At 35.3% G+C, this 12,815-nt stretch overlaps 1 protein-coding gene across 10 annotated transcripts in view; it reads left to right on the forward strand.

The window, feature by feature from the left end:
• Positions 1 to 12,815, forward strand: part of CCSER2 (coiled-coil serine rich protein 2) — a 162,716-nt gene that overhangs the window by 124,116 nt on the left and 25,785 nt on the right. For all 10 annotated transcript variants that reach the window (XR_011253067.1, XR_011253068.1, XM_069572260.1 and 7 more), the window contains one exon: positions 4,134 to 4,223. Coding sequence is in view for 8 of the 10 variants with exons in the window: in XM_069572260.1 (XP_069428361.1) it covers positions 4,134 to 4,223 (90 nt within the window). In the remaining 2 variants the exon portion in view is untranslated. The remainder of the gene's footprint in view (positions 1 to 4,133; positions 4,224 to 12,815) is intronic.

A 12,815-nucleotide genomic window follows, 5' to 3' on the forward strand; every position in this document is an offset into this window, starting at 1 on the left:
TCTGTAGCTAAACCCCCTTTTTTTAATATACAGAGGTACATTCTCTAACCTTTAATGCATTGAAAAATATGCTACACATTTATCTTTGTAAAATTATTTAATGATGCATCCCAAGTACTTGAGAGAGAAATTTTAAAATAACTCAGGAATAAAGAAGTAAAGATTAAAATGAATGAATGGTTAAATGGAAACCCACCTTTAGAGAGACTCGATAGGATAATCTTCCCACTACTAATGGGAGAAAACTTAAGGCTCATTATTTAATCATATGTCATTGTATATCATTTGAATGTTAAATTTGTTTAATTTATAAATTAAAACATTTTTGAAATAAAAATTATTTTTAACTAAAAATTTAAGTTGCTATTTTTGTAAGTATTTAGATAAAATATATTTCAGGAAAGAGATAAAGGGTATACTGAAGAAGTACTGAGTTATTTATCTACAAATAAGTATCTAAAATTATTCTTGTCATATACTTAGATAAAATGTTTGTGGACTGCTCTAAGGTAACTATTAGTAGATTAGAATAATGTATCTTACGAAAGATAAAAGTAAAAGAGGACATAGAGAAATATCAAGGATATCTAAAAATAGCAAAACTAAGGTGACAGAAATTCGACTAAATGTAATAAATATTAATATAATAATAGAAATGGCATTATTTCATGTAGAGAGCTTTGTTGAGGATTTAAAGTAAAATCCTTTAATTTCTTTACATAAGGGAAATTTAGGTAAAGTAAAATGCCATAGTAATACTGTATATTAAAGGTTGGGAGGTTCAATATTAAAATTAAAAAAGTAAATCTAAGACCTAAATAATTATGAAAAAAATCACTTTATATTGATACATGATTAATAAATAATGAAAAATATAGCTTTTTATGCTGAGAAGTTTTAATAATTCTTTTAACTTCAGTATGCCCTTTAAAAAATATTCTTTTCTCATTTGCAATATTACCTTTAACTAGTTAACAGTAATTTTAAAATATTTTCTAACATTCAGTCCATATTCTGATTTCTCCAGTTCTGAAAATATCTCGTATGTTTATACGTTGCATCAAGTTATATCCCCTAAGTTTCTTTTACTTTAGAATCATTCTTTTTTTTTTCCCATTGTACTCCCTTATTAAAGAGACTGGGTCAGTTATCCTGAAGAATATCTCACCTTACAAATAACGTTTAGAAATGTTTTAGAAATATCTAAGAGAATCCTAAAGAAAGAAAGAAAAACACAAGCAAAAACATTACTCTTTATTGATATGTGAAATTGTCTGTATTTGATATATTAAATTTAGATATTATTTATTTCAGAAGAGCCTATCACCTATCTTTAGTTATAGTCTAGAAAGTCTCTTGTTCAAATCAAGAATTTAAAAGGATATAAACCATTGAAAGCAGAAATATGCAACTATACTTTTCAGATTACCAAAATTAAAATTGCCCTTCTCTTTTTAGTCTTTTTCTTTCTTTATATCCCTTAGTTAGTTTTCTTAAAAATAGCAGAATGTCATCAGAGGAGCCATGGAATAGGAATTAGAGAACTTTTCTTGTTTGTATTAATTAGCTGAATGACATTGGCAGTTTCTATCACTCTAGTGCTTTCTTTATCAAAAATGTGGAGGTTTTTCTAAGTGATTTCAAAGTCCTTTTCCATTTCTAGCTTGTTATACTTTTAATCTTTTTTCAGAAATAGATGCTCTAATCTCTGTTTATATGTAAACTTAAAAAAATACATTGACAATATAATATGTTAAATTCTTATTTTATGAGAAATATGCAGATATAAAATCAGATTGCAGTGCTCCAAAAATTAAGCCAAAAAGTATAGAGGCTTGACTATTTAAACCTTATTCCAAATGCTTAGAATGTCTTAGAATATTTTCACCTCAGTATACTGCAGTTAAATAATAATTAATTTAGATATATTTGTTCTTTGAGTCCTCAGAGTAATCCTATGAAAGTACTGGTGTAGAATCTTATTTGTGGAGACATAGAAAGTGGAATTCAGCTTAAGTAGGCTGGCTGTGTAGTTGAGTATTTGAGAAGCCATGACCAGACTGAAGCTACATAGACCTAGGTTCAAATCCTGGCTCTGAACTTAGTAGCCATACTCTCTTAGGGAAGTTACTTAATTTCTTTTAAGCCTCTTCTGTGTGTGGGGATAGTAAAATAATACCGACCGTATAGTGTTGTATTATAAACTAAATAAACTACGTATGTAAAGTCCTTAATGCTATAATTGGCCCATGGATACATGATAAATAATAACTCTTATTTGATGATTTGCTCCAAATCACCCATCCTGGTGAATCAGTGCCTGTCTAGTGATGTTTTAAGTAAAAGTCTGACTAAAGTGACTTGAAAATAAGAATGTTTATAAACTTAATAACAAGAAAGTGTATTGGCCCATCTGTTTTCATGGTTTCTTAATTGGTCCTGTGGGTAATGGTAAAGTTCTTGCATGACTTTTCTGAAATCCTCTTGGATTCTTGCATGTCCTTTCACGGTCACAAGATGTTTGTGGTAACTCTCTGTGTCACATACTCACGCCGTGGTCCCCCCAAATAGGAAAAGCACCTGTTTTTCTTTACATATCCACTTTTAAAATTAAGAACACTTTCTTAGAAATAACCCAGAAGTGTCTTATGTTTTATTGGCTAGATTTGGGTTCTTTGTCCCTTAAGCATTGAGGAGTAGGATTAATCAGATCGGTTCAGACTAATCAAAATCTGTCATTGAGTCAAGAGAGGATACATACTTCCTGAAATATGGGACCACATAGAAGGTGAGCATCTGAAAGAATCTGTCAGCAGTAAAGCACACAGATGGAGAGGGAATGACAAGAGTAGCTGTTGTCTGTCTATTGAAATGTCCCTAAAAGCTATATTTTCTGAATTATGGAAAATTCAAATATTTGCCAGTTATTGTCCTACATATGTTAGTTAGCACATAGGCTGCAGAACGGAAATTGTTTCTGGAATTGCAGTAGTCAAGATAAAATAAGTAATGTGCTTGCATTAAGATAAATGTTCTATCTTTTTTCTGCTTTCATGCCTCCCATATATGTTAAAAGTTAAGTCCTATTGAATTCCGAGAGATCTAAGTTGACCTGCTTATTATATTGAATTTCGTTTCAGTGATTGTCCCATGTTTTGGAATGGAAAATATGTACATAATACAAAGAATAGGAAACGTCTGTATTACAGAGGTTTTTGTTTTGACTAGATTTTGATTGTGAAAATTGTAATGATTTGATTACAATTAAGAAAAAATTTGAATATTGGTAAATATTTTAGAAGTAGAAATGTATCATTTTAGCTTGATGAAATAATCAAGAATTTGTAATAGAGGTTTTCCTATAAAAAGCATATTGACCTCCAATGAGGTCGTTTGATGAATAATGCAGCTGTGTTCCAGCTTCACACTAAGGAGAAATTCTCATTATCATTCTGTTCATTTTTTAAAAAAGTTTGATGTTTATTTGAGAGACCATAGTTTACACAATAGGCATGTTACTTTGTGTTGTGTAAATGATTGAATGAGTATGTTCTGAGTGAAGTTCTGAGAAGAGAATTTATTTATAAACTGAGATGGTCAGATGGATTTTGTCAAAGGACAGAAATCCTTTAAAATATTCCAGTCCAATAAAGTTAACACATCTTTAAAGAGGCTTTTAAATGCATTGCACAAGTGAAGAGACAACTTTTCTGGAGGACTGGTGGTATTTAATATCTGAGTCCCATCAAAAATGAGTAAGAGACCTGGGTGCAGTGATTGTAGTACCATTTTAGGGAAATATTTAGTTTTGCAGTTATGTTCTTTATATGCTTATATATTGCTATGTATAGAATATATATCTATATACATGTATATTTATATACATAAAACCATAGATAGTGTGTTTCATGGTATGAGATTGCCATATTGACTATTTAAAATTTTGCCTTGGTGGGTGAATAAAACAGTCTGTGGATAAGATGGGAGACTACTGAGTAGATTTTGATGTTTTCCTTTTATTTTAACCTTCTAAGAGAGACCCTAATTGCTTTGTTTGTATGTATAAGTGTATATGTAAAATTACACTAATTTTATATTAAAATTTTAATGTAAAAATTTGTGTTTTTGTTTAGGCAACTCGGTGTAACTGCCACCAAAAATCTAAAGAGGAAAAATGTACACATGCTGATAAATATACCCAAACACCCTGGAGAAGAATTCCTGTAAGTAACACATGCTCTTATCCTCTTTTCTTGTCATTTTCTATTTTGATGTTTTGTTCTACTGTTTTTGCTCTAATAATTTTGCATCTGCCATGACTGTCAAAAAATTTTTTTTAAGGTAAGTGGATTTTTCTTGTCTCCCAGTTGTTTCTGTGCTTTCTAAAGTTTCTATTCTGTGTCTTATGTGAATGAATGTGCTTTAATAGCTTTTCCATTCTGCGTACTGTAGGTCATTTTATTTGAGTGTCTAGTCTCCCACTCATTGCATGTATTTATGAGAGTGGTGTTTCCCCTTGCCTACAAGAAAAAGAAGTCCAAAATACAGTCTTCCCTCTTCAGTGGCATATGACTCTGAAAATATACTATGTAACATATTATTTTTATTTGTTGAGGTTTTTCAAATACATTTTTTTTATTATGATTACCCAGATGTTGAGGCTGTTAGGAAGCATGAATGTATTAAGATACAGACAAGTAAAGGTTATGTTTTAGGCAGAGAGTAAGGAATGGTTTCTTCTAAATGGTAGAAAATGACCATGCATTCTGTGCTTCTTCATTTTTTTCAAAAATATTGCATTTCAAAAGACATTAAGTGCTAAAACACACTTTCTGAAGTCAGTTCAGGATATGCCTGAACCAGAGAGCCATCATGGTTGTCAGTCACTATTATCCTATGGTGTGGCGCCAAGTAGTAAGTGCTTCTTGGTAAGAGAATGCCTGATAAGCCAGCTTTGAGCCTGCTTTTGCCTTATTTTAATCTGTGGAATCCTAGTAACACAAATGAACAGGGAATTATAATGGTTAATTAATCAACAGTCTGATTTTTTTTAAACTTATAGGCCTTTAAAGTTTATAAAATACTTATTTCTTTTCATTTAATAAGTAGTTATTTTTTGTGTGCTTTGTATAAAGTGCAATGCTAATAATTTCAGCAAAGGTTTGCTAAGCCCTTCCTATCTCAGTTATTAGCCTCTTGAAGTGTGGAATTGGGGAAGAAAACACACAGACAAAGAAAGATTGGTTCATCTTCCATTCTTCCATTAAAGTGCTTATTAAAGGAACTGGCAAGGTGATGTAATTAAAGTGTAGAAAGTGCTGTAAGGTTCAAAGGATTGGGAAAGTCTAGATAAAATAATCAATCTTAGTGAAAAGAGTAAATAGGGTGGTTGAACCACAGAAAGCAAAAGATGTCAGTAGATAGAGAGGAGTTCTAGAATTCAGAGTGAGAGACTCTTCTGCGTCGGCACTCTTCCATAGAATGTCCTTGCTGTCTAGTGCAGTTGCCACTAGCTGAATGACTGTTGAATACTTGAAAACGTGGCTAGTGTGACTGCAGAAGAGGATTTTAAGAAATATTTAACTGTAATTAATTTAAATATAAATAGCCACGTATGGCTAGTAGATACTGGACAGAACATCTCTAGAGTTAATGATGAAGTAGACCTAGACGAATATGGGAAAACTGCTGTGCATCATTGCTCAGTTTTGTCCGACTTGTTGTGACACCATGGACTAGCTTGCGAGGCTCCTCTGTCCATGGGGATTCTGCAGGCAAGAATACTGGAGTGGGTTGCCTGGAGCAATAAGTAACAGGGAAGTCAGTGAAAGCAATTTTTATAAAAAATGAAGGACAATTTAAACAAAAATGGAGTTCATATTTAGGTAGTGGAAAAAAGAGAGAAAGAAGTAAGAATGAGTTGTAGGAGAAGATGGTGCCTTCAGAAGAAGAGTGGCTAAGTCAGTTTCTGACCAAATGTTCTCATCTGAGGGACGGAATACTCAAGATAAAATGGTGAAATGGATAATGTGGTAAGAAGAATAAAAACATGAAAGGTATCTAATCATTCACACAAAAATACTTGGAAGACTAGGAATGTGCAGGAAAATGGTGGTTATGTGAGAAAGAAGGATTCACTTTAGACATAAAAACTTAATGAAACTTACTTTTAAATATTACTGTCCATGTGCAAGCATGGTCTTATAAATAGCATTTATAAGAACATTTATTGGACTGAATTAAGTTTTTTTAATGTATTTTCAATGTCATTTTTTAAATGCTACCCTGTTTGTTTATGACTGCACTGGGTCTTTGTTGCTGCACGCAAGCTTTCTGTAGTTGTGGTGAGTGCAGGCTGCTCTCTAGTCGCAGTATGTGCCTTCTCATTGTTGTAGCTTCTCTTGTTGCGGAGCGTGGGTTCTGGAGCTTGGGCTCAGTAGTTGGGGCCCACGGGCTCAGTTGCCCTGAGGCATGCGAAATCTTCCCAGACTGGGGACTGAACCCATGCCACCTGCACTGGCAGGCAGAGTCTTAACCACTGGACTAACGGGGAAGTCCTGCAGTATCATTTTAAAAGCATGTAGCATCGGTATTTGAAGATTCTAAGTTAGTTTGCACATTAAGTAAATTCTAAATTTTCATGATATATACTTTTATACAATATTTGTTCAAACATCTTAACTATAGAAGCCACGATACCAGAATACATTTCTAGACTCACACATCAGAACTTAATATTTTGTCCTTTAATCTCAAAGAAGAGATTACAAGATGGACCCAAAGGATTCATATAATGACCCAACCTGGATTACTCTGAAAATTGAGTATAGTGTTTTATCAGTATCAGTGGTAAAGCTGCCTATCAGTTAAAACTTAGATCATGAACAGTTTGACCTGATACTAGTTTTCTCCCATATTTTAAGAATTCTTACTAAGAAAAAAAACTAGGTTTAAACAGTACGTGAACCAAGAACTTCCAGACGTACAGGCTGGATTTAGAAAAGGCAGAGGAATGAGAGATCAAATTGCCAACATCCATTGGGTCATAGAAAAAGCAAGAGAATTACAGAAAGATACCTACTGCTTCATTGATTATGCTCAAGCCGTTGTGTGGATCACAACAAACCGTGGAAAATTCTTTATGACATGGGAATACTGGATCACCTTACCTGCCTCCTGAGAAATCTGTGTGCAGGTCAAGAAGCAATAGTTAGAACCAGACATGAAACAACAGGCTGGTTCAGAATTGAAAAAGGAGTACGTCAAGGCTGTGTGTTGTCACCCTGCTTATTCAACTTAATATGCAGAGTATATCATGTGAAATGCTGGGTTGGATGAAGCACAAGCTGGAATCAAGACTTCCGGGGGAAATATCAATAACCTCAGATACGCAGATGACACCACCCTTATGGCAGAAAATGAAGAGGAACTAAAGGGCCTCTTGATGAAGGTGAAAGAGGAGAGTGAAAAGCTGGCTTAAGGCTTAACATTCAAAAAACTGAGATCATGGCTTCTGGTACTATCACTTCATGGCAAATAGATGGGGAAACAATGGAAACAGTGACAGACATTATTTTGGGGGGCTCTAAAATCACTGCAGGTGGTGACTGAAGCCATGAAATTAAGATGCTTGCTCCTTGGAAGAAAAGCTATGACCAACCCAGACAACATATTAAAAAGCAGAGACATTACTTTGCCATTAAAGGTCTGTATAGTCAAAGCTATGGTTTTTCCAGTAGTCATGTATGGATGTGAGAGTTGGACCATAATGAAGGCTGAGTGCCAAAGAACTGATGCTTTTGAACTGTGGTGTTGAAGAAGACACTCGAGGGTCCCTTGGACTTCAAGATCAAACCAGTCCATCCTACAGGAAGTCAACCCTGAATATTCATTGGAAGGACCGATGCTGAAGCTAAAACTCCAGAATTTTGGCTACCTGAGGCGAAGAGCTGACTAATTGAAAAAGACCCTGATACTGGGAAGGATTGAAGACAGGAGGAGAAGGAGATGACAGAGGACGAGAAGGTTGGATGGAATCACTGACTCAGTGGACATGGTTTTGAGCAAGTTCCACGAGATGGTGAAAGATAGGGAAGCCAGGCATGCTGCACGCAGCCCAAGGGGTTGCAAAGATTTGGACATGACTGAGTGACTGAGCAGTTAGATGTAGCAAAGGAATGGAAAGAGATGCTGCTAATATGAATTTTAAATGCTCTGTTGAACTTAGTTTCTAGTACTGAATTAATCCACCTTATAGCATATTTAATAGATATGAATAAATTTTATATAAATTTAATATTGGAATATGGTCAACATCATCTGTAGTCCTTTTTGCTTATGCCTCAGATTTATTGGATCATTCATATATTTTAAAGTGTCATTGACAACTAAGTTCCTACTTTAGCTGTTTATAAAATAGAAAATAGGAAAATTTGTAACAGACATACCACAAAAAAAAAGCCTATCGATTGTTCATAATTCCAAAAGGAGACAGAATTTACCTAGCTCTTACAGTCGTGATTTATGTGCTAGTAAAGAACTCTGGTCCTTTTTTTCTCCTGCCCAGGATATAAGGTGAAATGTTAAATGTGAGGATTAATGTAGCTGAAAGATTTGTCTCGAGTACTTAGTTTTCTTAAGGACTTAGTTTTCCTAAGTCCTTTTTCTTTGATCAGAAAAATGCCTTTCTGATTTGGAAGTGGGCAGCATTATGGGCGTTTTTATGTAAGGTTAATGTCCTGATTTTAAACGTAGATATGCCATTTTCTCCCAGTTGGAGAGATGTTCCATTAGTGTTAATATATATTTCTAAAGGGAATTAAGGGATTTATTTCTTTGCCAAATTATTTATATTCACTATGGCTTATTTTAAAATATGCCCCTGGAAAAAGTATTTTAAGTGAAAAAAATATATTGTATTATGTGTATATACACATATGTACTTTGGTGTATAAACACGTGATATTTATGATGTCGTGCAATAATGTTTAATCAGTACTAGACATTGAACATTAAATATGACCTATGTTTCAGTGAGCTAAATGTGGAACCATCTTTGAACCAAGACAGCATTCTGTCATGCATTTGTGCATGACAAGACACCAAAAATTCTATTATATATGCCTTTTACACTGGATTTTATAAGCAAAAGCACCTGAAGCTAATAATTGAAAAAATGGAATTATTTTTCAAGGCTTGGGACAAATGACATTTAGATATTATAGCAGTTGAGTGACTTCAGTTCAGTTCAGTCGCTCAGTTGTGTCCGACTCTTTGCGACCCCATGAATCGCAGCACACCAGGCCTCCCTGTCCATCACCAACTCCCGGAGTTCACCCACACCCACGTCCATCGAGTAAGTGATGCCATCCAGCTATCTCATACACTGTTGTCCCCTTCTCCTCCTGCCCCCAGTCCCTCCCAGCATCAGGGTCTTTTCCAGTGAGTCAACTCTTCGCATGAGGTGGCCAAAGTACTGGAGTTTCAGCTTTAGCATCATTCCTTCCAAAGAAATCCCAGGGCTGATCTCCTTGAGAATGGACTGGTTGGATCTCCTTACAGTCCAAGGGACTCTCAAGAGCCTTTTCCAACACCACAGTTAAAAGCATCAATTCTTTGGCGCTCAGCTTTCTTCACAGTCCAACTCTCACATCCATACATGACTACTGGAAAAACCATAGCCTTGACTAGGTGACTTATCTGATCATAAATTTAAGGATATTTAAATGTATGTTCTCTAATACCAAATTCCAGAACTAAAATAGTAAGTTTGTTTAGAAATATCCACTGAAAGAAGAAAAGTTTGTGTGCACAGCAGGTAGAAAACAGCATCAGGTAGAAAGGACAGCACCAGTGTTTTCCATTGCTGGGAAATATTTCATACAGTGAGGGCAGAACATAGATTTTATTTTTAGAATTTAATGTTAGGAACTTCCTGGGTGGTCCAGTGGTTAAAAATCCACCTTGCAATGCAGAGGACAGGGGTTAATCCCTGGTAGGGGAACTAAGATCCCACATGCCGAGGAGCAGCTAAGCCTGTGTGCTGTAGAGGCTGGCCGAGTGATACAGTTAAAAAGTCTGTGTGCTGCAATGAAAGATCCCATGTGCCACAGCTAAGACTACAACTATACAGCCAAATAAATAAAGGGTTTTTTTTTCCTTTTTTTTTTTTTAAAGAATTTAATGTGAGGTAGTGAGAAATGCATGATCTTGCTAACTTTCTAAGAAGCAGCTTGATTAAATCTGTCTTTCAGAAGAAATTAATCAGCTTCCATAAGAGATAATAAGAGATGATAAAAGTTGCTCCGGTTTTAGTTTGTGTTAGCAGAGTGCTAATTTATTAGGGTTTCATTTGTTGGAACATTCTGGCTTTTCTTTTTCTTAGGTAATTACAAAAACATTTTTCCAGATGTTTTAGAAAATTCCTTTTTTAAAAAATATCATATGTAACTAAAGTTTTTTTCCTAGAGAATGTCTCTTTAGTATTATGCTTGGAAGCTTCTTTTGGAAAATGACGTTGACATTCCTGACATAGCAGAAGATAATACCTAGTCCTGAAATTTCTCAACAAATGTTGCTACCCTGATGATTCAGAGCAGTAAAGTGCCAGTGACCTTCAGCCAAAGCCCACCTGTTATATACCTGTGAAACAGGATGTGTGGATTACTTCTTGTGGCCAGGAAGAACACACGTCATGAAGAATGATCTCAAGCATGTGCCAGAAAGAATCTTTTACAATATTTCAGCTTTTCTTGGATGGTTTGAGGGAAGATCTAAGGAAGCAGGAGTTTGCTGAGATTAAATACTAACGGAAGGTAGAAAAGTCTAGAGTATTTCCTGTAGGACACGGTATAACCTTGCTTTTATCTGTACTTAGGCATGATTATGAAGTGACCTTATTTTGTTTCATGTTACCACGGTCCTGGGATAACTGTGGTACTCTGTGAGATTATGAGATCACTGAGCACCACAGGCTGCTTGTTATCTTTCTCAGAAGGATTACCTGGGCATGGATTAAATAAAAATTTACCAAGCAGATGAAGTTTATTCGACTGTTAAAACTCTGTAACTTGTGGATTGTTACCTCTCTGTTTTTAAAAATCAGTTACTGTACTGTGCCATGTCTTAGAGTAGTTATTGGTGATGGTAGTAGTAATGATTACAGTTAGAACATTATGAGGAAGAGAGAAATTTGGAGAATTACACTTGGATGGAATTATGGAGAGACTTAGATATTAAACTGAGAACATTCAACTTAATTCTGTATTGGGAAGTTTCTAGCAGGGACCAAACTTACTATATTTTGCTATAGGAAGAGTAATATGAGAGGAGAAGCTGAACATCTTGAGGCAGGGGCTGTGTCTCATTCCTTCCTGTGTGCTTAGTGTCTTAGTGCAGGGCCCAGAAGGACTGAATCAGTCCCAGTGAGAACATAATGAAGGCAAGGAAAACTTGTTAGAAGATTATTATAACAGTCCAGGCATGAGGAGATGAGGGCTAACTTATGATTTTGATCTCATGGAATGGAGAGAAGATCACTGAAGCAGAATCTGTTGTCTTGATAGGTGATTAGATGAAAAAGTTGTGAAGAATGAAAAGATGACTGTAAGTTATCAAATGTGGATGACAGGGTAGATGGCATGTCAGTTAAGAAAATGGGAGAACTGGGAGAAAAAATTTTATTAGGGAAGGAAGACTGCTAAAGGTTTTATTATTTAATCACTTGAACTTGGATTCTGGCAGGACAGAAGGGTAGAGGAATTTGAATATGTAGGAATGGAACTTGAAAGGTACCAGAGAAATTAAGATACAGGTATAGATTCAAAATGGGGCAGCTTATGTGTGTGTGTGTGCGGGGGGGCACATGCATGAGTGTATGGAAGACATTTCATCCACAAGAAAGCTCAGTGCTTCATTGCCAAGTGCTCAGACCTCTTCTGAAGCAAGGAAGACCATTCCAGGAGACTTCCTAAGCTCTCCCAGAAGAGGGAGACACAAGCAAACTAGTCTTCATGAACCAGAAAAAGGTTTATCTCTTCAGTGTTAGAATGAAAAGTCCGCCATCCTCTAAGCTCACGGTGACTCTCATCTGTCCTCATCTCTGCTTCAAGAAAAAGCAGCTGCTGAGGAAAGTGTGGCAGGTGTTCTGAAGGATCTGGCCCACAGTTCCTTATCTTGTTCCACAGGGTTAGAGTTCACGGAAGAATGTTTCTACTTGGTCTCTTTAGGCTTTATCTTGAGAGAAATGAAATTTTCTCTCAAACCCTGAGTCCAGGTGCTCTTTGTTTTTATGTTTCCATATTCCTTTGTTCTTGTTTGTGTGTGTATGTGTGTGTGTTGTCCCACCAGTTTAAAGTGTAACTTGAGTATTACGCATATGGTTAAGCTGTACGTCAGATATCCTATGTTTTCTTACAAGTACTTTATTTTTTCCCTTGGATATAATATATTCATACGCATTCCTACTGCTTTTTTGTCTTTATACATGTCTACTGTGATTTCTCTAGCAGAAAGCATCTCATGTCAACCATTTCATCTTAAAAGTCATCAGAAGATTTACGGTAGACTCAGATGAGCAAAAGGCTCTTTCCTGGGCAGAGCTTAACTAAGAAAGCACCAACTAAGAAAGAATTACATGCTTTCCTGTCCTCTAGTTAGTGCTCCAATATAAATATGATGTGACCTATATATATATAAATGCTTTAGTATCCAAATTAAAGGAGAAACATGCAAGATTAATTTTAATAAAATATTCTGTTTAACCCGGTAGTACCATTTGAACATGTAATCAAAATAAAGATATTGAAATAGATTGC

This window comes from Ovis canadensis, chromosome 25 (genome assembly GCF_042477335.2).
Source record: "Ovis canadensis isolate MfBH-ARS-UI-01 breed Bighorn chromosome 25, ARS-UI_OviCan_v2, whole genome shotgun sequence".
Taxonomy (NCBI): Eukaryota; Metazoa; Chordata; class Mammalia; order Artiodactyla; family Bovidae; genus Ovis; species Ovis canadensis.